The sequence below is a fragment of the Aythya marila genome (assembly GCF_965140915.1).
Source record: "Aythya marila genome assembly, chromosome: Z".
In the NCBI taxonomy this organism is placed as follows: Eukaryota; Metazoa; Chordata; class Aves; order Anseriformes; family Anatidae; genus Aythya; species Aythya marila.
The window spans coordinates 40631687-40658340 of record NC_139080.1 but is presented as its reverse complement, the minus strand read 5'-3'; the positions used below and the strand labels follow the sequence as shown (position 1 = coordinate 40658340).

At 37.4% G+C, this 26654-nt stretch overlaps 1 protein-coding gene across 3 annotated transcripts in view; it reads left to right on the top strand.

Annotated features, from left to right (window-relative positions):
- Window positions 1-26654, top strand: part of PRUNE2 (prune homolog 2 with BCH domain) — a 136737-nt gene that overhangs the window by 97209 nt on the left and 12874 nt on the right. For all 3 annotated transcript variants that reach the window (XM_082783678.1, XM_082783677.1, XM_082783679.1), the window contains 4 exons: window positions 14202-14281; window positions 15238-15438; window positions 18846-19022; window positions 24766-24868. In XM_082783678.1, coding sequence (XP_082639804.1) covers window positions 14202-14281; window positions 15238-15438; window positions 18846-19022; window positions 24766-24868 — 561 coding nt within the window. The remainder of the gene's footprint in view (window positions 1-14201; window positions 14282-15237; window positions 15439-18845; window positions 19023-24765; window positions 24869-26654) is intronic.

Here is a 26654-nt window from a genome sequence, read left to right as displayed (position 1 = left end):
TCTGCACTTACAATCTTGAATTAAAAATTGTCCACTTGAAAAAGTGCTTAAAAGTATTCCCATCTTTAGGAATGTTTGTTAGTTAGGTGGCAGTAGTATGAAAGATCACATTTCTGCACCAGTGTCATCTTTAAAAAGTATATTTTCATGTTGTTGATGGTTTTTGTGTTTTTTTAAATGCTTGGTGTTCATCTGGTGTTCTTTAAAAGAGTGACTGGGGACTGATTTACCAGGACGTACTGCAGTATACAAGGAAAAGTTTTTCTGTAGGATTACTAATACCATGATGATCAAGGTGGGAACCATTGAATTTTTGTTCATGCTGTGCTGTAGGTGTACATGGAGCTGTACTGATGAAAGAAGATATGGTTAGGTTTTTGTTTGTGTTTGGTTGCTTATGGCCTAGAAATATGAGGTGAAAACATGTCCAATTCTCATTTAGGTCATCTTCAAGAAGGGGTTTCATAGTGTGAAGGGACAAACTAGCTGAAGGTTAAGCAGTCTAGGGCCTCTTGCCTTTCTAATTTACCCCCACTGAGCAGTAAGGGAACCAGATTGAAAGCTGCTTTCCATTCAGAAAAAACAACTGGCATTTCTAAGGGCCATACCCCCAGCAGGCTTTCATAAAAGGAGGCTGTGGGACTGCACAGCATGGAACAAATGTCCTTCCTTCAAGCAGACCCCTAAGAAACACAGTCATGATCACAGGCTACAAGCATTGCTTCTTGGTGCTGATACAGTTTTGTCTTCCCAGTATTCACCCTGCTTTGTGAGTTGTGTTTAAAAAGAAAAAAAAGATTTGCATATGCATTTCCACAGCTGAGTTGCAAACTGAACAAATTATGTAAAGCATGTTTGAATATGCATGTGCTCTATAACCATCCATGCAAACAGAAATGAGGGCTGAGATGGGCTGAATCCATAAGAACTTTTGGCACGCTATCTCTCATCACAGGCTTTCCTCAGGCTCCGAAATGAAACAGTGGGGAGCTTTTCACTGCAGCCAGCTGACTCGCTATGTAAAAGTTTGGAGATGCTGTGACAAAGCTCCGCCGGGAACGTAAAAAAATAAATAAATAAAAATAAAAAATTCACAGCTAAAGCATTGTTCTGTGCTTGTCTCAGCATTCCCTTAACCCAAGCCCGGTAGCTGCTGGTTCATACAGCAGGCTATCTGAAGGCAGGTGATCACCCGTATTTAGCAGTACCACTAGTCACATGACAAGAAAATGGTGGAAGATCTGTATTCCTAGTAAACTGCTACAGAAAGAGGGATGCTGAAGTGCAGCAATAAAGCATCTTCACTGTTTTCCCAGTAGAAAGGCCTCTTCGAGTCTCTAGAAGGTAAGCATCTCTTTACACTGAGAGGCTGATACGCAGGTTTTCCGATTAGCGACTCTATTGTTGCAGTTACTTCAGACAGAAAAAGGGGAAATGTTTGTTAGCAGGATGCAAAACACCCTGGACCTCATTACCGAAAATCAGGCAGCTGTATTTTAATTCTGTTGCAGCTCTTTCTGAGACAAGCTTGCATCAGTTCAGCGGGATTTCTTTTGTCTGAGTGCAGACACGGTATTTGTAATTAGGGAACAAAACTTCACTGTACAGGAACCTAGCACTTTAGATTATTTTCAGCTTGTTTGCCTGGCTCTGAAGATATGGTGGGAAAAAATGAATGTTGGGCTTTGTCACTGGATAACTTGCTTTCTAGGCTGTGTAATTACTGGCATAGCAATTATTTGTGATAGCTCTTACTGTGTACTACTTGACAGTGGTATTTTTTTCATTTTTTTTTTGCTATCAACTGAAGTGTATGATTTTTGTATTTATTTGCAATAGCCTTTTATATTGTTCCAAGAGCAGAGACTGTAATCTTGGAAGGCTACGTGACCAAGGATGCAGCGATAATCTCAGTGTTAAGAGGACTGAAAAAATACTGCAGAAGTTGTTTTGTACAGGCACTGTTTTTGTTTAAATCTAACAAAAAGAGCTTGATTTGGCTCCATTCAGTCATTTGTATTTCCATTCATGAGGAAGGAATGACAATATCTTTCAGTTTTAAGTGTGATAAACGGACAAATTATTGTGATGTACAGGGGGCACTGAAAATTTTCAGAATGTCTAAATATCACTACTTAAACCAACATGCAAGGAAATGCATGTAGGGTTGGTAGGCGCATTTAGCATTGTAAGTGAATAAGGGGCAGGCAGAGATGTCATCTGTGGTCTTATCTTTATTAATATGCTTGGGAAGCAGAGCTATGTCGAGAAGGGGAGAATGCACACGGCTCCAGCAGCACTGTCAGGAGGCATTAAGGCAGCTGCAGGGAGCGGGAGGAAATGACACACAAATTCTTACCCTGCCAAAATAGTTCTCCAGGGCTTCTGTATTTCCCCCCACCTATTCTCTCTTGGGGGACAGGGGAATGCTGGGGTCTAAAATAGCCTCTTTATTCCTGACTTAAATGAGTCCATCCATTATTTGTCCCTGTGTAAACCTGGACATTGCTGTAGAAAGTTCGTGTAATTAGAGACAAGCCTAGCATTGGCATATATTCACCGCTTAAAAAAACTTATACTTAAAAAAAAAAAAAAACTTAACAAGCAGTCTGTTGTGTTTGTTTTTTGTTTGTTTGTTTGTTCTGTTTTGTGATGTTCCCATAATATTCAGCAGTAATAAGAAAACAGTATTATCTAACAGTTATGTTGCCTGTATAGAAAGAGAGGGGGAAAAAACAATGCTAAAGTGCAGTCTTAGCATTCAGATTAAATACATAGTGCACAGACTTATGAAGAAATAATATATATGTGAGAATGTGATTCTGTCAGCACTTGTAACCTATTTGTATCACTGTAGTGTCCTCAATATTTGGTCCTATACAAATATTGAGGAAAACATGGTGCTACATGAATACAAGCAATACGAGCAGAATACAAGACTGAGGTAGAGAAGAAGAATGGGTGTAAAAGACCAATTGCACAACAATTTTCTTAGTTTACCGGCTTTTTTTTTTTCCTTTGGATACTGAAAGAAGTGGTTTAGCAGCTATGGAAATTTATGAATTAACTCACTCAGTTATTTCTAATTAATTCTTAGCATATAGTGTAGGCTCTATAGCCACTGCAGGCTGTGAAAACTGGACAGCAGAAGGCTTATTTCCTGCTGCCAGGTGAAAGCTGACACTGTCCTACAAGAACAAGATCACTCTCCTTAGCAGAAAATACTGGCAGCAAACTCTGAAGAGCTGGATGTGATGGACAACTACCCAGCAGGGTACACCTTTTCCAGATTGTCTAAAGTACCAGACCATGTAGCTAGCCTTGCCCTTCCGTCTGCCGAGCTAAAATGTATGAGGAGTGCCTTGTGGGGAAAGTGGGGAGCTGTATTTTCTCACCTCATTCCTGTGCATTACTACTTCAGTCTGGCATTTCTTTTTGCACACTCAATGCATTTTTGCTCTGTCTGACAACCGTGTCTCTCCCACAGGTAGGCTGGTTTTTAACTTTCTGCTGTTTCTGGGACCCTTGCAACTCAGCAGAAGCAAAGATTTGTTTCTGAAGATAACTGGTGGCTTTCTGTTTCCCTCACATTCCTTAGCACAAGCTTTTTTGGAGCTACCTGCTGCAGGGCCTGACCGCTGTCCTTGCTGTAAGCACCTCCTGCCAGATCAAGTAGTCTGCAAGGCTGCTGCCTTTGGTGCTGGTTTTACTGCTTCAGCAGAACTTATATGCCATGATTAGGTGTCTCCTCTGGCTCATGGCTGGGTTTTTCCTCTGTTTTTCCCAGAAGAATAAGGAATGAAGAAGTAAGTAGGACCAGAGAAAAAGCATTACAAAGAGAGGAAAAAGTAGAAATCATACCTCATTAAAATGTTTTTGTATCTTTTCATATCTATCAGTATATTATAAATTGTGTGAAGGCTAGGCTTGAAATTGAGGGAGTGCTAACAAAATCCTAACATGTTAATAAACAGACTGATAAAAGTGCAGTGAATCTGTATATATTAATGTTAAGTGAGTTCTTACAGTTAGCAGCTCTGAAAATTGTCCCTAAACCTGTTTTATCATGTGAGCATGACAGGATTCATCTGTCATAGAATCATTCGTTCAAACACTTGATTCTGGCCATTTGTATTTGTAAAAGGGATAATCATCATTGTACATGTTGGCATTCATACATTGAGGGAAACAAGTTCATTGAGCGATGCAGAAGTTGACAATACTACAGAAAAGCAAAGTAGATAAGAGGAAATAGCCACTAAGTTGACAAGTTAGTTCAGTTGCAGAACTAATGGTTATTACTAATGATTAAGGGAAGTCAGAGGCATCCCAACATGTCTTAATCTGAGAGTACACGTGTTTAATAAGTAGACTGCAGTAATGGTTGGAGGGGGACTTCTCAAAACTCCACTGAAGAATCTCAGTAGGGCTTAAAATGTAGTGCTTCCTAAAGATTTTCTGCTTCTGATTCTGCAACATCCACCCTGTTACCTACTCTCAAACAATTAGCATATATCCTGGAAGTGCAGATGGCTGCACTGGGTATAGAATGCATGCTGCTTTTTTAAGTGCTGTTCATGTGCCAATTGCATTAGTTGGAACTGCAGGTATTCTGACGAGTGCTTTAGACAGCACGATTTGGCAGGAAAATGGTCCCTGTGAACTGCACGTGCTGGAAGGAAAGCTGGTTTTAGAGTGAGGAATAAATAACCTAAAACGGAGTTTTATGAAGGAATAATTAATTATTCAATGTAAGTGGGTGTTGGGAAACAGATCCTAAACATGCAGCTAGGATTAATGTTTTAATAATTTAAAAATATATATGTAATTTTCAAACAACATACGTTTTCAGGTTAAACTTCAAGACAATCTGTTGTAAAAGAACCTTGACTCCACCTTTCTCTGCTGGTATTACCTTCTTACAGTGTATTTGTAGCATTTGTTCAATGGTAGTTGTTGATTAACAGATCATTTAGATGTTATTTGTAGAATATTAACAACATGTATTAAACGCAGAGGTGAGAGATCAGATCAGTTTAAACAAGCCTTCTAAATGATAATGTTACTTTGAACCCACATAGCTCCTTGACAGACATTCTGATCTTCCAGAATCAATGGAGGAGCACCCATCACACAGGCTCTCCAACTTCGTTGTCAATTCCAGTAATTTCCTGCTGTCTCAGTTAAGCTGAGCACATAACAGAGGAGAGATGCTGGTCCAAAGACAAGACCATATGGCAATATGTGAATGCAATACCAAAGCAGAGCAGGTAGATATCAAGTGGCACATTATTTGCACCTTGAGATTTGTTATTCTCTATCTATTTTACATGCTTTTGCAAACAAAATACTGTGTTAAAAGAATATGGTTAAAAAGGTGAAATTAGGAAAGGCCCAGCAGGCTCTGCACTGCACAGTAAAAGGCAGCATTGGAGATGGTGCTATTTCATGGCTACAGGCAGCTAACGCTGCCCACAATTGTTTTCTCTTTCTGCCTGTGCTACCGGGTTAGTGCAGGGTGGTGCAGGGTAGGTCATTAGTCACCAGGTGCTTGAATTGCACGTGTCCTTCTTTTCTGACACCTGTCTGATTTATTCTTTCCAAGGATGCAAAAGTGAAGTAACTGGGCCCTGACTGTGCCAATCTTTTTCAGGGTCAGCTGGTCTTGAGGATGTGTACTGGCATACAGCAGACGTTACAAAATACTCCACATTCAGAAAATTAAAAAAAATTAAAAAAAAAAAAAAAAAAAGAGTTTGTTAGGCATCATATTTTAGGAGCTGCCAATAAATGACACTTTCAAAGTTATTTTCTGTGTTTCACTTCTGTAATAATGAATTATTCCTCTAACTCATAAATCTTCTGTCCAGAGTAAAGTTAAATAATGTTTGGAAATGCCTAATGTACAGGGTAATAAGCACCTCTGAAAAGCCCTCGAAAGGACTGATCATCCCACTTTTAGAGCACTGTTTGAACAGTGCACAGTAAACAATGCTTAGGCATGCATAAAGTACAGCATAAGATACCAAATAGTTATTCTCTGGGTTGCACTGTCTTTCATATGGCATCCTATGACCTGCTGATGACAAACACCCAGGAGGGGACTTCTGGGGGCTCTGGGATTACCTGCAGGTATTGCCAGCCTGGCTTGCATTCCTAAAACCCCATGTCAACAGGACATCCAGGTTTGAAATTTAAATAAATGCTTATTTTTCCTCATTCTGCATGGAGATTCTTTTTTATTTTGTCTGGCTGGAAGTCACAGATAATTAAAGAAACCTGGAGCCCTGGATTCCTTTCATAAGCATCCCTGATCTATGAGCATGTTTGTAAGGTTGCTGAAATAGCCTAGTGAATTGCTTTATCACTCACCTATTTGTTTAGATTTGTCCTTCTGTGGCTCCCTGCATCTATCCCTGGATTTGCCTGCTTCTCTTGTGTTGTAGCACAGGGAGGGAGCTGGCAAGGAGTCAGAACAGACAGCCTGTGGCTGCCTCGCAGCAGTGAAAGCAGCAGCGTGTGCTTAAGAACAGCAGATTTTATATTTTAACAGGCTTAAATTGATAAGAGCAGATGGGACAGACTACTATTCTGAGTGGCTACCTGAAAAAAATCCAGACTTATGGTACTGAGCTAAGACAAGGAGCAAAGAACAAAATGGATAGATGAACAGTCACTAAAAAATAGTTATTTGGGGGCTAGAAAACATTTTTAAAATGTTTTAAATTTTTAAAAATATTCATTGACCCAATTTCAGAATTTTATCATGTTTCAGTTAACATATAGAAATGAAAACAAACTAAATCTTTTGGCAAGAATACAGCATTTTCCTGCACCAAACATATTACTTCTTACAGACATGCCTAGCTTTTTTCTTTTTTTTTTTTTTTTTTCAACATCAGCATCCAACGTTGGTGCTGAAAATTGAGCAAAAAAATTGACATATGGAAAGGATCAACTAACAGCACAATCAGTTAAAAGAAGCTTTAAATCTGAAGAGCAAAGCATAAAAAACTAGGGAGTCATGACCTTGACTAATTTTTAGCAAAGGTTTATTCTGTGGCTATTGAGAAAGTGAATGACTTGTTTCTCTGTAAAATGGGAATATTAGCATGTGTTTATCTACTGTGCAGGAGCATGAAAATGATTAGCTGCCATTTGCACAGATGCTTTTGATTAATAAAGCTTTTAGCTTAAACAAGACAGCACAGATAATTTTGGGGGTTTTGTTTTGCATCTAGAAGCAAGAATAAAGTCTTGTGCTAGGTATAAATTCCAGCACTCAAACTATAGGCTTTTCCTGAACTATTTTGTGTTTAAGAGGTACCAAATAAATAGCAATAGAAAAACAGTTATTTTAGTATTCTAACATATGGTTGCTAAATGCAGCTCTCGGGAGGTTATAAAATTAATTATTTTTTTATAAGTAACCTATATACAATATAATTATTTTACACAGCTGTGAGTAAAATAAATTTTTTTTTCCTGGTCTCAGAGTTTCTGGAGTGGATTCCTTGCAATATGTTCCAATATGTAGGTGTTGCTGAAGCAGTCTCTGATTGATACAGACTGAATTCTGCAGTCTGTGTCACTTTCATTTGCTGCATACTCCACTATAGTTTAGGGATCATAAATTTTGCTGAGCCTAAAAATTCACACTGCAGTCTCCTTTATCAGTGAAGAGGCAACTGTAGAAATTTTTGTCTATTGCCTGGAATTTTATAGCAAAGAACTAGTTTTAAGGAGTAATTTTGAAGGATGATTTTAATGGGTGCATTGGTTAATAGATTTCTTCTCTTACTGCACAGTCCAGCTGGTTGTTTGGTACTAATATTCATAGCATCTTTCTCTGTTGCTTCCTGTATATTTTTGTTATTTTGTTCACAGACTACACCCCATATTTTATCAGTTTTTGTTTTTCAATGTTATATAATCACACTTTATTCCCTATGCTGTCTCCTTTTGTCTATAGGCACAGCTGTTAAAGATGTCCAAAAATTCTCTAATGTTGCTTGCAGAACATTTCTATCCATCCTCAATGGATGATAAGTATCAAAATGCAAATACATGCAAATTATTTTAGGATTTGTTAATAATCCATTAGCAATAAAAGTCTCTGAAATAGCACATTGCAGTTGTATAGAGCTTATGGAGTTGTTTCTATAAGCAGGAACTATCCTCTTATTAAAAAATGGGACAGAGTGACTATATATTTTTTGTTGTAGTTTTGAGTTCTGTAACTGAGCACTCCAAGAGAGAGAAGTATTTTCAGAAAATAGGTACTTGCTGTTATTTTAAAACACAGTATATAACTTATGGAAGATGTATTATTTGGTTATAAAAGCAAAACAGTTTTTGTTCTAAAAAGGAAATAATGCATCAAGTGTTTATTAGTGGTAATGGCATGGATTTTGCTGTTATTTTACGTGTGATGAGGGCCGTGTTGAAGCAGCTACAACGATGGATGACAGCAAAACACCTCTCGTAAGTTAGCTAGGTATCTGTCGAGATGCATTGGATGCATGTACATGTAGGAGTACTCTGTTCAGCGGCACACAATTGTAATCTGGACAGGAATATAGCAATTAAGAAAACACTTCTTCTCAGTGCATCTTTGATGTAAATTCCCATTTGTGGAGTGCTTAAAGATTTGCTGTCAGCTCCACCTTAGAGGCTTCCTGTTCTTTCTGAGCACGGAAGAACAGTGTTATCAGCTTGTCCTGGAGTGGTTAGGCATCCTGCTGGTGGAGCAGCCTAAATGCTGCAGCATGTTGCCATTAATACCAGTTTACACAAGGCTCTGGGTGCTCTGGCCATGGCCTGGCAAGACGCTGACCACTGCTAACACCTTCAGTCCTGAGAGTGCTTCCCAGGGGAGCCCTGGTGAGAGCCAGTTGACAGGCGTTGCTGGATAAAAGCCAATGTTGTGGGATTTTTTACACCTTTCACGGAAAATACTTGATTGTCATGTCCAGTCCCTCAAGATCTCCTTTCTCCTTTTGTGGTCCTGGTGTTTGTTACCGAGTTGGGGCCAGGGGCCCAGTGAGAGTCACTTTGTGCGGGGTATGCTCTGCAAAAGCAACTCGGGGAAGAGGTGGAGTTCCCTAACTGCGTTCCCTAAAATTTCACAGTTTGTACATTCTTCCTCCAAATAGCTCGATTTTCTGCTGCAAATCACTGAGACAATGGGCTATAAGCAAGACTTTTACTTCATCCGAGAGCAGGGTGTACCTGCGTAACGTGGAATTTGAGAAGATGAAAAAAGCCAGATGTCTGGTCTCTGAATAACCTTTTCACTATACTTCATTTCCCCTCCTCCCATTTAGTTTCAAAAACAAGCATGTAGTAATATGAGTTAAGGTGATTTCATCTCTGTCATTCCTTTTACTAATCCTGCTTTGGAAACTTTATAAAAGCCTTCAATATCTTACGAAAATGTAAAAGTATTGCTGTGTATAGAGGGAACAGCATAGAACAAACATAACTTACTTGATTAGGAAAAGTGTTTTGCAGGCTCCATGTCAGATTAAAACTTTTGTATTGGTGAGCCTAGAAGTCTGGAAAAATGTGTAACATTGAAAGTCTGACTGGGTTGTGGTAGATTGGAGTGGAGGAAGTGTCTTTCACTTTAAAAAGGTTGGCTTAATGTTGCTCTCTCTTGCAGATTGCAGGAGTTCATTCAGAGCAATACATTGGAGAGTTTAAATAGTTTTACACTAAAGAATTTAACTTCTTGATATGTGCTGCAGCACATCTTGGGATACTGGTGATATATCACATATGACATAAGGGTGAGGCAGCACAGCCCATAGGGATTATGACATATTGCTGTGAATATTCAGAGCTGCTCTTTCCAAAAGAGCAGAATGCTGCTATATCTAGAAAAGTCAGGGAGGAAAGCTCTTATTCTGAGAAAAACTGACTGGAGAGGACACTAAGAAGTATTTGAAGATTTATTGAAATGCAGGAATGCCAGGTTCAAGAAAAAGTAAGGGAAGGATTTCAGCCTCCAGTCTCTTGCTCTGTTGTGTCCCCCTACTCCCAACCAAGAATTTGGCATCTTGCTCTGAAGCATCTTTGAGAAATAGGTTTTCTTTTAGCTACTTCTGAACAGCTACGTAGACCTGAGTTATCAAAGCAAATATGCAGTAACTTGATTCCCAGTGCAGCTGATCCTTAAATGACTGGTCTGTGTGTAACATAAAAGAAGTCATTTATGACACAAAAAGCTTATTTTACTTTGACCTCAGTTCCAAGTGAAAGAGCTTTTTTTTTCTTTTTCTTTTTTCTCTTTTTTTTTTTTTTTTTTTAATCAGTCAGCTAAATCATACCTGATTAGAACGGAGCTTTCTAAAGTAGCTTAATTTACTTCTTCAACAAGGAACATTCACTGAAAGGGGGGAGAGGGAAGAAGTGTTTTCTTTTTCTAATACTTTTGGCCATATCATCCACGGCATCGATTGCACCTGTATGAAAGGCAAGGAGTTTTGTAAACCAGAATTTGGGGATTATGTGAAGTAGTCCATGGGAAAAGAAAAAGGAGATAGCTGCTTGATTTAAGTTTCTATAGTCCATCCTTCATTACTAGATTTCTTCCCGAGAGCTGTTGAGACCTGGTGCTCTCTCAGTTTATGCACAGCCAGAAATTCCTCTGCAAGGCATTGAGTTACTCAGCATAACATACTCACAAAATCTGTCAGGAAACAGGCAGCTATGTCTGTAGAAAACAAACTTCATCCATATCTTGCTCATTCTTGCACTGATGAGGAGTCTGAAGAACAGCACCAGAGACATATGTTGAGGTACAGTGTAACAGAAGACATGCCCTCTGTTGACTAAACCTGCTATCTAAAGCCACCAGATTTGAAAGATGTCTGTATTGCCTATTAATTTCTGACTGAATAAATGTTAATTGAGGCTTTTTTTTAAAACATGAACTTTGTCTGAACGTAGAACATGCACATCTGGCAAGGAATCTTTTAATCTGTTAGGGTAATGCAGAAGGGGTCTAGGAAAATGTGACTTTCTCTTACTTCTCTGAGAAGTCTGTTGACTATTTATTTGGTAGTAAACACGTTCTTGCTTCCCAGATCAAATATCCCAATAAGAATGATATAGACTATTGACTTTATGTTAATGGCACATCGTTTCTAAAGTTAGAGGCTCTCAGACAGATTCTCATGCTGTTTACGTATAATGCCTAAGCGAGGGATATTCTTTGAATATTTTGCCTGTAGCAGTAGCTGTACTTCAGTAGAAATTCAAATCAGAGAATATGAAACATATTTATCAAAAGATAAATATCTTTTTATTCCCTAGAAATGTACCATTCTTGTGAGCACATCAGGTAACATAAAATGTCTGGTTTTAACTCAGCTGTAGTGGTCCAATTGAAAGCAGAAAAAACATTTGAAAATTATGTTGTGAAAGTGTAAGAGATTCCACAGAAAACAGCAATGGCTGCTCCAAGCACATACACTGTGACCAAGATGCCACAGGGAGAAAAGTAGTTTCCCAGCAATCCAAGAAATGTTATGAATTATCCTAATTTATCCCAGGCATTACTAAAATTCTAGGCAACTCATAAAATTCTGAGTGAATTGTGGGACATTGCTTTGTCAAATTACATAGTTGGTTTCTGTAGGCATAGCATATATAAAATTCATCCATGATCTTATCGTACAGAGGAGATGTACGGTATTCTTAATTTCACTCAAACATTTTTACATGCTTATTGCAGAGAATATCACCTCTTTTTAATACAAGAAGTCAAAAAATTCACTGTCTTCCTGTAACTTGCTCTTCACACAACTTGAAAGAAGAGCATTTCACTTCAAATCTGTACCTGCAATGATTTCTGAAGCTTGTTCAGTAAGGAATTATCTTTTAGTGTGATGAGGGTATAAGATAATTTTATAAATGAATGGTTTGTATGTTAATGTCAAAACCCCCTTCAGTCCAGCCAAAATATTCACCCTTGACCACCTGTAAATCATAATTTGAATATTCCTGAGCTGATATAATTTGGGAAATTTTCTTATTTATTACAGTTAGTAAGCTTAATAAAGCCCAAGATAAAATCTTAATCTGAATTTAAAATGGATTAGAAGTATTCATTGTTTCCTTACGCCTTTTCCACCACTAGGATTTCTTACCTTATCCAGCTGTTACTGACAGTTCTTGGCATTAGAATTTAGATTTGTCTCTGCTGAGTTTAGAAGAATAAATTATACTTCACTACACATATTTTACTACAGATTGAACAGACACCAAAAGAATCCAAAGACTATAATAATTTGTTCACATTTTCTAAGTAAACTGTGGTGGTATTCTGTGTATCAAATTTCTGTACAGCTTCTGAACACAGATAACACTAAAACACAGAAAAAAATAAATTAAAAAAAAAAAAAAAGATATATTACAGACAATTTATGCTATTCATTTTGCTCATGAGCAGGATACTTGGATCAAATTTCTTTACCATTCTATTATATATCCAGAGAGAAAGACTACCACAAGTCTTGTTTGACAGTGATTATACATATTCCAGAATTGGTGTGTTATGTGGAAATCATTAAGTGGTTATTCTTTGTATTTATGAAATATATATCTACAGCAATTGGGGATAAATTAGTAAAACTAGTTAGCAAGATGAATATATGTTAATTTTTATTTAGAAGCAAGACCTGGTCATGAGCTGAGAAGCACAAACATTGTTGGCTCTAACCTTATTATGTCTATTATTTGTATGGGAAAAGATGTGAGTTCACTGGTTTGCCTATCTGATTATATTGTATGGGGCTTCGGGTAAAGATCTTCCATAATGTTGAGCACAGGGAAGACATCAGCTCCTTTAGGCCTACATGCATGCATTTATATTTAAATGTATGCAAAATTAACAAGAAATCACAGAAACTATACTCATACTCTGAAACAGTGATTGGCCAGAAGAGTCCTGTCGGCACATGGTGAAGTAATGAGAGTAGTCCTCTTGGGGAAAGCAAGGGTAGGAGGAAACTGCAAGAGAAACAAGACAAGCCTATTCAGACCCACTCAGCTGAATCATGCAGAGCAGAGTTTAGCTGATGCTGTGGCAGAGAAAAGCACCCACTTTGCTTTCATCACATCTCTCTTAACTGAAGCGTAAAAATTCTATTCTTCAACTTTCATTAAAAAAAAATAGTTTGGAACAGGAATAGACAAAAAATGCTATAATATAAAACAAATAAAGCTTTTTTGGAGTCACATTTTAGTGTATATAAAAGCTGTCAAGAGTGACCTTGTAAAAATGTAAAAATTTTTTTCCTATCTGGACCATCCTTCCAGCAAGCATTTTGTAAAATACTTGAATAGACAATTAATATGAAAACAGTTCAAGTCAGTTTACTTTAAGTATTCAAAGACCTTTGTTAAAATTTTTACCACTCAATGCCTTTTATGTGTCATATGTAGTTACATCAAATATTATTTCCTAGTATCTTCCTAAAAATGTAGTCTAGATAAGATATTTTGCAACATCTTAGTCTTCAAAAATGTGTGATGTAGTTTTGTTCTTCACTTTTTTGCTTCCTGTATGCTTTCAATGCAGGACATCAACTTCTTCAGGATTACAAAATGACTGATTTGGGTCAAAATTACTTTCAAGTACATATGATATTAAAAGAATGAAAAAAACCCTCATGATCTGAATTTTGCTATACAGTAACTGTATGTACAGCGATGGAAGTATAATCATAAAACTCTTGCTGTGATGTGCAGTTTGCAAAGAGTAGCTGAAGCTTCCCGCAACGATGTGTTATGTTTGTCAGATGACAAAAGACCAACTTCATTTGTGTAGATTGAGAAGCATTGCTGTTTGCCAGCCTGTTATTATTCACTGCTATGTCTTGATCCAAATAAAAGTTGCTGTGTGAGATCTATAGTCTCCAAAGACTCTATAGACATGAGTAAGTAAGTGGTAAGGACTGCATAATGGAATTACAGCAGCTGTGTTTAACTCCCACTTATATTAATTTGGTATCAGACTTCTAAACTAGTTTGGTAGAGGAAAAGTACTGTTCCATATGAGATCACATGGACTCGATGATCTTGAGGTCTCTTCCAACCTAGAAATTCTGTGAAATTCTGTGACACAATTTATACTGAGATTGTGGCCAACTTGTGAATCTCTTCAAGGTTTTGATTTATGTTTTATTTCTTAGGTTGGTGCAAGAGAATGTAGGAATGGACATCCCCTTTGCTGAGGGTGTATTGAGCCCCATTTCTACAGAGATGAGACCCGGTAAGAGAAGCTCTTACTTCTTACCTTAATTATATCTTAGTCCCTTGGAATTTAATTATGTGGCTATAAGGGTGTTTCTGTGGTGGTAATAAAGTAAAATAAAATAAAATAAAGTAAAATAAAATAAAATATAAAATAAAATAATAAAATGTCATTACAGTGTTAAAAAAAGAAAAATTGTTAAGTTTGTTTTATTTAGTCAATTTTCTTCTTCACTTAACAAATGATAATTGCCAATATTTCCTCTTATGCATTATTGTCATTGCTTGTTTAGTTCTTATGATGTTTAAGTAATCGTTATTATTTATCTTATATTTGCCTACTGTCTAAGTGAACGAAGAACACCTTGAAATGTGGCACTTAATGCAGTGGCAAGGGACAGAGCTATACCTAACTTTTATTTTATTTAAGACTACTCTTAGTTAAGGCTGATTATGAGACTCAGAGGTATCTTTATTTCTATTACTGTATTGGATACAATACTGTCTTAGTCAAGACTAAAGACATACCTCCTACCTGCAAATCAGCACCGCTTGGGTAGCAGCAAGTGCATAACAAAACAGAGACTTAGGGGGAATCTTCACTCATATTATTTTTCCCGGATTCAACAGAGCATTTGTTCATAACTCATGATTTGTATATTGCTCTTTAAATTCTTAAACCCTGTGGATCAGACTTTGCATGAAGCTTGATTTTTGGCTGATGATTGTAAAAAGAGTGAATCTGAATGTTACGCAATTCAAGTGCTCCCAGCTACATCTGCCATTTCTGTGGAAACTTGTTTTATTTTTTAAACATTAATGTGAGATATTTCTGTTTTATATTAGGTGGTCTTAAATGGCTTGTTGTTACTGTAATTGGTCGATCCCAGTATGTTTGCTAGTGATTCTTAAATAGGTGGGAGACAAACTGTATGCTTAGGAAATTAAATTATTTTTTTATTTCTCTTCTTTCAGAACCTCCAAATTCTCTTGATCTTAATGGTTCCCATCCCAGAAGGATAAAGCTTACTGCTCCAAATATCAATCTCTCTTTGGACCAGAGTGAAGGTTCTGTGCTTTCTGATGATAATTTGGACACACCAGATGAAATTGACATCAATGTAGATGACCTTGACACTCCTGATGAAGCAGACTCTTTTGAGTACACTGGGCAAGGTAGCTTTCTAGACTGTAGCTTTCTAAACTGTAGATTTACAGTTCATCTCTGATTTTTTATTTGCTGTTTACATGATTGGTTTCATGTCTGTCAGGCTATCAATATGGTTTAATGTGTTTGAGATTTAATGTAAGGTATCCAGATATTTTTTTCTGCTATTTTTAACCTTTCTCCCCCTGTGTAAAGTAATACATTTCTACTTATGCAGAGTGCAGAAAAAAAATAGTACAGCTGATCAACTGATGAAATAAAATAAGAAGAGCATCCTGGATAGAATTTAACTCCTTTCTTTGTCCAGTTCTAATCATAGGACTTGTATGAAAAGAGTCTTTCAGTAAAGAAAAAGCAGTTGCTGTCTGTTGTAAAGGAACACTAGACCTAACTGCACTTTCAATGACCAGCTCTATATTGTACTTACATCTTTTTTGTTTGGAGATATAACGTCGTGTGAAATACATTGGCTGAATTGGAAAATCTCATCCCAAAGTCTCTCTTGTCATGACATCACCAGATTTTGCCGTGAAGTTTACCAGAATATTAATATTCTGAAGTTCAGGCACTATCTATGCCCTAATCATTTCTTTGGATGATTGGAAAACACCCAGCTGGGTTTTGCACACATTCACTCTGTACAAAAGCTGCACCAAAGAGCTTGCAGTGTGTAAATGAAATAGACACAGCATGGTAAGAAAGGTCTTTTGTTAGTAAGAAAGGTCTTTTTCTATTCCCATGTATGGTTGGAAACCTGAGACATGTAAGGTGTGTGCACGGCATGATAAAGCTAGCTCATGTAATGGAACAACAAAATTTGTTCCACCAATTTAAATATGCTTTCTCAGCAGGGCCAGCTGTGCAGTATAGACACACCCTGAAATACGAAACTGGTCTTATTTTACTTAGGAAGAGCCACAGACACTCCATTCTTCTTCCTCATACTAATCTCAAGACAATAATTTTTTCTCATGTGGCGTAAAAGTGTCTTGTACTGCCTTACTCACTTTACTTACCCTCGTGGTGCACGGAATAGGGTGATAACATCCACTTGTGCTAGTACCTGAAGAACCACATGGGAACTGTATTCACTAATATAAATACCTGAAGATCATAAGCATTTTTCAATCTGAACAGAGAGAAACTTTAAAAAGGGTTACATTTAAATTGAGTTTTCCCTTGCATTTAAATTCCTTGTTGCTAGTGAGGTCACTATAATTTTAAAAACTGTATGCTCTTTTGAGCATGCAGGAACAGTTGCATTGGTTTAAGTGATATTGCTAAAGAGGCATTGCTGTGCACTCAGTCATGCATAAGCGTCTCTAATGTCACTTCTCATTAGAAGGCTGATTTCCTTATGGGTAGATGCAGGGCATAGTGATGAGCTGCTAGATGGTTGGAATATTATGTACCGAAGGTTTAATCTAACACACACACACGCGTACTTTTAGATAGTTGTGACCACTGCATGAGAGCAAAAGTCTCTGTCTGCCATGGAACAGATTTTGCCTTTAAGCAAAAACCCTAAAGTAAGTAAATTCAACTCTGCTGATTTGGTGGCAGTTATATTTATGGCAAGCATTTGTCCCCAGATTTGTTGTTGTTTTCTAAATGTGATGATTGGTGACATTTTTACAGATATATACTTTGATTTTAGACATACGTAATTGGCAAAACATCATACAATTACATGAGCCTGCAGATAGAAGAAAAGGCAAAAATAGTCAAATAGTCACAATTTATCAAAATAAGCTGACAATAACGTGAGTAGACTATATATAGCATGGACTTGATAGCTATCATTATAGTCGTAAGAACTACGGTTTACATAGTTAACAGCCTTTGTACTTTTGTCACCCTTCTGTTACCAGTATGTGCTGTGCTGTTACCAGCATAAATAATCTCCCACAGCTCAGTGGTTCTGTGGTGTTGTGCCAAACCCAAGTAAGTACTGAGAAGACATTGCTGTTGAAACTGTAGAGAGAAATTAATTTTTAGCTTCTCATCCTCAGACTGCTAATGGTCCATTTAAACTGAAAGTCAACTGAGAAAAGTAAGACTGTTGTCACATCTCAGGAGGTCACGTCACTGGGAAAGTGATGGCTGTGTAAAACACGAAATGTTGAAACCCTGTAGTGTAGAAGAATGATGAAAAGAAGAGTCAGTACAACTGCAATGTGCAAGAAACCAGATGAGAGTAGAAGTACCAATGTCTTAAACTAGCACCTGACTTATTTAGGGATTGGTCAATAGCAGTTTCACAGTTGTTGTTTGTTTGTTGTCCCTGATACCCTACATTTAAGTATTCTCTTTCAAAACCTGCTCTTGTTTCTTAAATGAGCTTTTCATGATTTTTACATTAGGTGACTTAAAGTTGCATTTCCAAACAGTTTGTGCAAATAGATGAAGGTCTGCCCCCAAATCAAATTACTATTTATCTACAGATTTTTATTTCTCTTCTGAATTTCACACTGGTTCATCTTTCTCTGCAACATCAACACTCCAGGCAGTAAAGCAGAATCACTTTTTCACAGGGAGATCTAGTACGATGCATGTATGTAGTTTCCTTATTGTTTCCCTTGGTATCTTTACAAGATCAGCATCATACAGAATTGCATTAAGATATTTAGTTTTGTAATTATGGGGTTTATATATTTTGTAAGATCATTTCCAATATCACTGAATAAATAATATTTAAAAAGTGAACGCCAAGGATATTATTAAACATCATGAGCATTGCACTGTGAGAAGGCATGAACATATACCTCAGTTCCACAATGTATAACCTACTGAGCAGCGGGTATTAAACCAGTTTTAATTAGTATGTTTGAATAAAAAAAAATCATGTTTTTCAATTTGTTCTTCTTCCCAACCTTATGACTCCTCAAAATCCCTTAGTTTGCAGTTCCTAAGGAGAAACGTACTTTGTGGTCACATTATTTGTACATGTGTATGTTTCTTGATCTTCCATTGCTGTTTTCACCATTGATACATTTTTCTTGAATATATTTTTAACTCATTGGCAGATACATCAAGAGGTAAGAACTGAAACAGAGAATCGTAGAATCATAACTACATTCTCTAAAGATTCCAATAGATGGGAATTTAGTAAGGAATTGGTGATAGGCTTAGCTTTTGTTACATATCAGAGAATCTTCCTCAGAGAAAGTGGCCTTCGAACAGAGTTTACTTCCAGTTAGGGACAAAGAATACAAGACAGATGGCAGATGAAATCCAGACCTCAATATTCCTACTGTATCAGAGCCAATTGCTTACTCTCCAATTCTATCCTTCTCCTTCCGCTTTTATACTTGCTGTGGTCTGATGACACTCATTGTCCACTTAAATGAATGTAAGAGAAAAAATATTTAGAGCTTTTCCATTAATATATAAAATATGCATTTTTATTTTTCAGAAGAGCAGACTGCCATTAAGGATGCTTCCCAGGAGGAGTCTGAATCAATTCCAGAGTACACTGCTGAGGAAGAGCGAGAGGACAACAGGTTATGGAGAACAGTGGTTATTGGAGAACAAGAACAAAGAATTGATATGAAAGTTATTGAACCTTACAAAAAGGTTATTTCACATGGAGGTAGGAAAACCTTGAATGCATTTTTTAGATTCATATGAAAATTCATGCTCTATTAAGCATGGTTTATTTCCATTTTAGTTCACTTATCATATTAGCAAAGAGAGAGGGTTTATTTTTCTGCCACAGTTTTAAGCCATGAATTAGCTAACACCATCAAATTACAGAAGCATTATTGTATCTTAGGGTCCATATTAATCATCCTTAGGAAGACACTGTTATGATGCAAGGAGTTTCAAGCTTCTTTTGGAGGCGTATCAATGAGCTACTGGCATAGCACCAAAGCGAGCCATCCTGTTTTCAGTTTGGTCATAGGATGCTAATTCAAAATACATTTTGAGCATATACTGTCAGCTGAGGGTCCTAAGAAGCCTTCAGATGAACTGAAGCCAGTAAGAGGCCTCATAAGAGAGTATTTTCAGAAAAACAACACTTGCATCAGGACAGGTCTTTCCTGTTTGATTAGATGATTAGCCAGTATTTGTTTCACATTTCTCTATTGCTGTTTCTGTACCTGTCAAAGTGATGCTTGACATGGGAAGACTTTGTAACCTTCACTCCCCAGTCCATAATTTCAGCACAGAGCTGAAGTTTTCTTGGAAGATAAAAGAGGGCCTGATTTTGATCTTTCTTACACTGGTACTGTCAGTAACTACATGAGTGAAGCAAGTAGTGAGGCCAGACTAAATCAACCTGGTCAGACTTTTCAACCCAGCAGTGAATACTTTAAATACAAAGCACTTTCAGAAGCAACAAATAAACTAAGATAAGTGTGTCAGTAACAATCTGGTTATTGTAGACTAAAACTTCCAATCAAGAAAAAAAATTGTTCTACAGAAAAAAATATATATATAAAATCTTATTTTCTAGATTATAGCAAAAGCTTCTTGCATGAAGGGATATGAGGCTCTATGATTGTGGGTGCATAGATTTAAATAATTGAAATGGCAAAAGAAAAAATAATAATTTTCCCTTGGGCTTCCATTTCCCTGGTTATGCTCCTCATTTAATTTTTATGTAAGCTCCTCAAATTTATTTTTCTGCCATTTATAGTTGTCAGCTGAGAGCATTTCACCAGCAACTGTTTTGTTTCTTCACATAATTTGTTAATAACTATCAAATACAATATCAAAGAAAACACTTGAAGTCAGAAAATGAGTAGGAAAATGACCTCAAGTGCTTACTATATTGTCTCTTTTGATCATCTGCTCCCTATCATTGCTGGAGAATTTATAGTTACGGCATTACTAATACACTTCTGCATAATTTAATTCAAATGGGTAAATATTACTATAGCTACTGAAAGAATAATGTTAAGCAAAACCATTTAAGTGTATTTTTCTTGGTGTTTCAGGTTTAGATTATCTGTGCATTCCATAAGTTTGTGGGATACAGTTTGCCAGCTGTTAAGTATGGTATTAGGTAAAGATAAGTTATTCTAATCCTACATAAATTCAGACAGGTACTTTAGCATCTCAGAGGTAAGATTTGTGTTTATACGAGGATGCTTCTGGCACAGTGCTGCTGATCTGTAGCATCATTTAAAGCTAAACCAGTGTTCCCAGTGTATTTTCAGTGTTAAATCTCAATCTGGTAAAAAAGAAGTGTTGTTACATAAATAAAATACTATATTACTTGAGGATGTCATCCTCACATTTGTACATTTACATTAAAAGCACCTAGAGGTTAGCCTGCAGATGCCTATATTGTCCAATGTGCAAAAGGTTTATTCAAAATTAGTGAAGATGTTTAATCCCCCAAGCATTTTCTTGTCATAACAGCACCATCAGAGATTTATGCATGTCATGACACCTCAGACACGGGTTAGCAAATAGCCATAGATGGCATAATTTAGGAAACAAACATCAGATTTTGAGGCTTTGTTAATGGTATTTATTTATATGTTTTGGTTTTTGGTTGGTTGTTTTGTTTTGTTTTGTTTTATGTTGTAAAGTAATCTAGATACATTTGTGGTGGAAACTGTCATGTATATAATTCTGCTAGATGCTGATGTATACATATATATCAGCCTATATGAAAAATGAATACCATTCCACTTTAGTGGGTGGAGAAGTAGCCCGTACTTGGGTATTGCTTGGCAGTTTAAGTATTAGTTTCAGTGGCAGACATCTCTTATAGTAACTGTAAAGGATATAGCAATGTACAGTTTTCCATGGTAGTAGTTTAAGCTATTCATCTCAGTTCTCAATGTGAAATAATCAGGATACAAATTTAGGTTTCAAGTTTAGGTTTCAAATTTAGGTTTCCAGTACTGATAGGCAAATAGACTTCACCGATTCTTTCTGCTTTACCTCGCTGTAATACAGTTGAGTAGTTGTGATGAAAAAAAGGGGTTAGTTTCAGTCCATATGTCTCTGCAATAAGGAGTGAGGTAGCAGGTATGAATGATCTCATACTGATTTAATATTTGCCTTCAACTTCGGTTTATCCTCTTTTTGAATGAAATTATTAAATTAGGTTGCCAGATCTGACAAGTTACCAAAACATGGATTCTTTGTGCCAGTGGTTTGTTGCAGTTGCTCTTACCAGAAGACAAAACCTTTCTTTGAGCCCTTATTTTGGAAATGCTATCCTTTTTATTTGGAGTAATAACCCTGTAGTAATTCCATGATGCATACTCCCCGTTTCCCAAGGTAACAAGACCAGATTGGATGGGGCTTTGAGCAAACTGGTCTAGTGGAAGGTGTTGGATGGGGCTTTGGTCTGGTCTAGTGGAAAGTGTTCCTGCCCATGGCAGGGGGGTTGGAATTAGATGATCATTAATGTCCCTTCCAACCCAAACCATTCTATGATACTATGATTTATTTCACTTGCTATTTTTTTCAGTATATTTTGTGACAGATTTTTACATGTCTGACATCTCATTTTTTTTTAGATCAGTCAAATCTAAGGTAAAGAACACTGAGTTTCCTTTACCTTAAATTGGATGCTGCTCAGTAATTTAGCCATTGCCAAAGATAAAGAATGAGCATGAACAGTAAGTTCTAGCCTTCCACTGGCCTAATTGGAATTTTTGCCTGAAATCTAATCATATCATAGTGATTAAGAACTGGTATTAAATTCTGTGTTTGTGAAGTGGCAGAGCTCTACACTGAAGGTATAGAATTTAAATAATTTTAATGCATGGGTTGTGAGAAAACTTGACAGCTTGGGTAGTTGTTACAGTTGGGTAAACTCCTGGTGCCAAACTTCTGAGCCAGTTGGGCAAACTGCTTTGTGGCAGCATAATGTAAGTTGTCTCGGAAAATCTTTTAAGGATTTTTTTTGGTATAAGGAGGAAAATCCCATCTCTATTTCTAAAGCAAAGGGAAAAAATAATGTCTTACTCTATAATGATTTATTTGAGGATAGGCTAGAGTAGGCTAGATTAATTTAATGTTTTCTCTTTGAAAATGTGTGGGTCTATCTGAGAATAAGGAAATATATCAGAGACTCAGATTAAGTGGTGAGTGTGGGAGGTGGAGTTGTTTTTGTTTCTTTTGAGAAGGCTAGGACATTCCTTCACAATGATCTCTTCACACCAAGGTGAAGGAGCTGAAAAGAGGAGTTTTGTCCCCCCTCCTTGTGTACATCTGTGCTAGAGAATGCAATGCTACTCTCTGAATTTGAGCTTGAGATCTTTACTGGTTTTCCGAAGTCAGCCATATTTATAACAATAGCTTCGTGTTATTGGATCGCAACATGAGTTGGAGTTTTGCCATACCATGCTATGTCATGTGCCTTAACCTGGTTATATCCACATTGTCATTTGGCTTAAATTCGCTCCCTAATCCTGAGCTCTTTTGCCTGCCTGTGTTCTCCAAAAGCAAGGAGAAAGGCACAGCGCGGTATTGCAGAGGACAGTGGACAGACAAATGCTGGGCTGCTGTTGTATGGTGGCTTCTCTAGCTCTGCAAGCCCATCTGTAGATCAGCAAGCCCTTGGCCACTAGGAGCCAGACGAAGGTTACTATACAGAACTGGAATATCCCTTCCATGCCAGAATCATGGAGGGAGTTTAGACTAATGACAGCAAGCTTCCTGCAGTGTACAAACTCTTCCTCAGTGGATGAGGTCTAGGCTAGCATTCTCAATTTGATGTAGACAAAACAAATAAACACTGTCAGTTTACCCCATTCGTTATATTTAGTCAAACCCACCAAATCAAATTCTGCAAGAAGGAAGTCCAGCATGATCCTTCAACAAGCTGCTTTGAAAAGCCTTGATATGAAGTAATATGTCTTAAAGCAAGAGACTCCTGACATGCCTCAGAGGCTTATCCACCCCCCACACACCATAAATGGGAAAGCAGTGGTATTTTTCAGTCCTTTAAGGAACACCTGAGGGCCATGAATGAAGAGCACTTCTGTGCATGTCTTTATGGCTGGCATAGTACTGAGATTAGTCAGCTATGATTTTTCTCAGCATGGAAGAGCTCATGTCTTGAAGCATCCATTTTGTCAGGGATTGTGCATTTTCCAATGCCAAATAAAAATGTATTCCTTGATATAAATGTCTTCTAGCTTTCCTTACTTCATCTAGGTGAGACTCACTTTAGGTGCTGAATGAGAAAGGAGAAAAAAAACTAGTCCCTGAGCTGCTCCCTGGTTCACACATGGATTACATGTGATCCCTGCCTTTCCATCCTTCCCATAAGGAATTCTGTTTTACTCTGCTGCTGGGTACAATACAGGAAATACTGCAAGTATTTGAGTTAGGCTAGCATACTGCTCACTAATATCCAAAAACAAACAAACAAACAACAACAACAAAAAAAAAGAAACGGTGTAAAAGTCCTAAAATCTCTTTAGGAAAGTGCTGCGTGGGTGCTGGCATTATCCTGAATTTTGTCAGGAATGTGTTCCTATCTCCTAGGGAAATTCAGGGTTTCCTCCACAAACATTGTCTCCTTCATGGTTAGTTTCTCCCAGCCTCTTTTGAAAGCCTTTCAATCTTCCTCTCAACATAAACAGCCTTGATCTCTGTGTGTCTCTAGTAGTATTTACATGCAACCATTTCTCCCAGATCTTTATAAATTGCCTCCTAATTGCACATATCTTTTAAATAAATCCCAGACTTTTATCTGAAATGCAGGAGTACTTTATATGTATTTTGTAACAGAAATCTGTAGGGACTGCAAAAGATTGTGAAGAAGATTGATATTGTATTGATTGATTGATTGGTATTGGACAATTGGAGTATCCACAGTAAAGAAATACTTTATACAAAACTTGCAGCAAATAATTTAACCGATCCTTAGGAGCTTTTGAGGTATAGTGTCATGCAGTCATAACTGTAATATCCTGATGCCTTTGGAGCTGCACAAGACAAATGAAACTGGATTGTGAGACCTTGGGAGACATCGTTCAAAAGATGCAGGATGACAAATTTTTGTCATCCTGCTATTAAGTTTCTATTTTCTTTAGTAACTTATTCCTCAGGCTAAGGTGAGCACACAAGTGCAATAGAGATGTAATGAACCAGGAGTTCAGATAGAATTGCATTCCTTACAAAGTAGAATGAGGCTTTTTCGCTGGTAAAATGTTTACTCTTAGTTATGCTAAGCATGTTTTCCAGGAATTCAACATAACTCACTATCCTACTTATTACTTGATCATTCATTCATTTTCTGTCTTCTTCAGCAGGAGACATTATCTATCTATTCCAGGACTTAGAGATTTCTTTCTAAATTTATCTTGGTAAGAGCCTTTGACAAAGATAAAAATGCATTTTTATTTGTTCCACAGGATACTATGGTGATGGTCTGAATGCTATCATTGTGTTTGCTGCATGCTTCTTGCCAGACAGCAGCCGAACTGATTACAACTATGTCATGGAAAATCTTTTCCTGTGAGTGATATGTGAACAATGTGACAGAGTCTTCTCAAAATTGTGTAGTGAGAGATAACCTGTCTTTAATGAAGAGGTAACGTGGGTCATTAGAAGGGGAGCAATCTGAAAATAGCAAAATAGCAGTTTTAGATAAACTGCTCAGTGGTGTATTACTGTACTATTCCTTACCCAGTCACCCTCCCAAATTAAGGTGTATTTGACTGTAGTATCTCCATGAAAGATAAGGAATACAGTGTCTTCAGCTTCTTGGACCCACAATCATCCCACTGTTTCACTAGCGATTTCCAGTCCTTACAGAGAGCAATCAGCAGGGCCTGCGACCACCAGACTGGCTTTCACTCTTCATTTTTTATTATACACTGCCATGATACATCATCGTATATGATATTTTTAATATATGCTGTGTCTGCGTTCAGGAGTCACAGGACCATTTTCTGACACTTGTTTGAAAAATACAGGATAAATGGCAGTTGCTGACACAAACAGCGCAAAGTGTTTTTTTCTGACTCCAGCTGCTTCTGATTCAGTTATAAGTGGTGTCTCTTGGACAGGACACAAATTTGACCAAATAAACCCACATTTATCACAGTGAAATTACTGCTAGTAGCAACTACATTTGGCAGCCAAAAACTGTGAAGGCAGCAACTCCCCCAAGTGCCACCAGCTAGTTCCACTTACAGCTGCTGAAAAATCAATCATTCCGGAGTTCTTTATGCTAATACCCAGTATGTCAGTTCAGCAGCCAGCAGAGGCCTGGCCTTCACCATCTGCAGCTTACAAGGCACAAAACCTTGCAGCAAGAGCCCAGACCCCACTCTCTGTAAAACTCCAGTCCTTGAAGATGCCCATGGTGACAGCCAAAGCCTTCAGCGTTGTGTCTACATGTGAAAAATGAGATTGCTTTTGTTCCAGGTCAGACCAACTGCTGGAGTTCGGCTGGTAAAGCCTTTTAAGTCCCCCATGTTGTCTACAGTAACTGATTTACACAAAGCCCAGTGGTTTAGATGGGAAGAGTTACTGCAGAGGTTTTAAGTTAATAGGGCACAAAGCTGAGGGTAACAGTGACTGACATTAAACAGTTCTCTGTTCTCTGTAGTCTGTTCTCTGACATCACCCAAAACCCTTGTTCACAGGTAGAGTTGATGATAAATGGACTTGGTAGAGAAACTATTTTCAAGCCTAAAGAGACTTTTCCACATCACTTGGGGATATTGCCAAAGTCCATTCTATATCTCAGTCTTTTTCTGGAGTGGTAGTTTAACAGGGAGTTCAGACTGGCTTCAGCTACTTTTAGGGCTGAGATTCTTGATTCTTTTTAACACAACAAGAACCAGAAAACAAAAGTCATATAATCCCTGTCTTTTACATGTAGGCCTATTAGTTGCATTGAAGTAAGAGGGAGCTCGACAGTTTGCAACATACCCAGTAACTGATAGGATTATTTTTTTAATTTTACTATTTACTATAACAGGGGTCTGGAGAGACATGCAAATTATTAAATATCTTCAGAGTTTTGTTTTGTTTTGTTTTGTTTTTTGTGTAGCATGATTCTGATCTAGATCTACCTCTAGTTTGTGATTAACAGCTGCCCTCTTAGATACTCAATTGCTGCCTGTTTTCTGTCCAGTTAAAATGCCACTCTCTTTTGTGAGAACTAGATTTTCTGCTCTTGTTTAAAGAAACTGCATTGTAAGGAATTTAAGGGTCAGATTAGATCATGAGTCATGCACATACACCTGTGAAAGGGGCCATTATGCTCCAGGATAGAGCTGCCTTTTGTAGG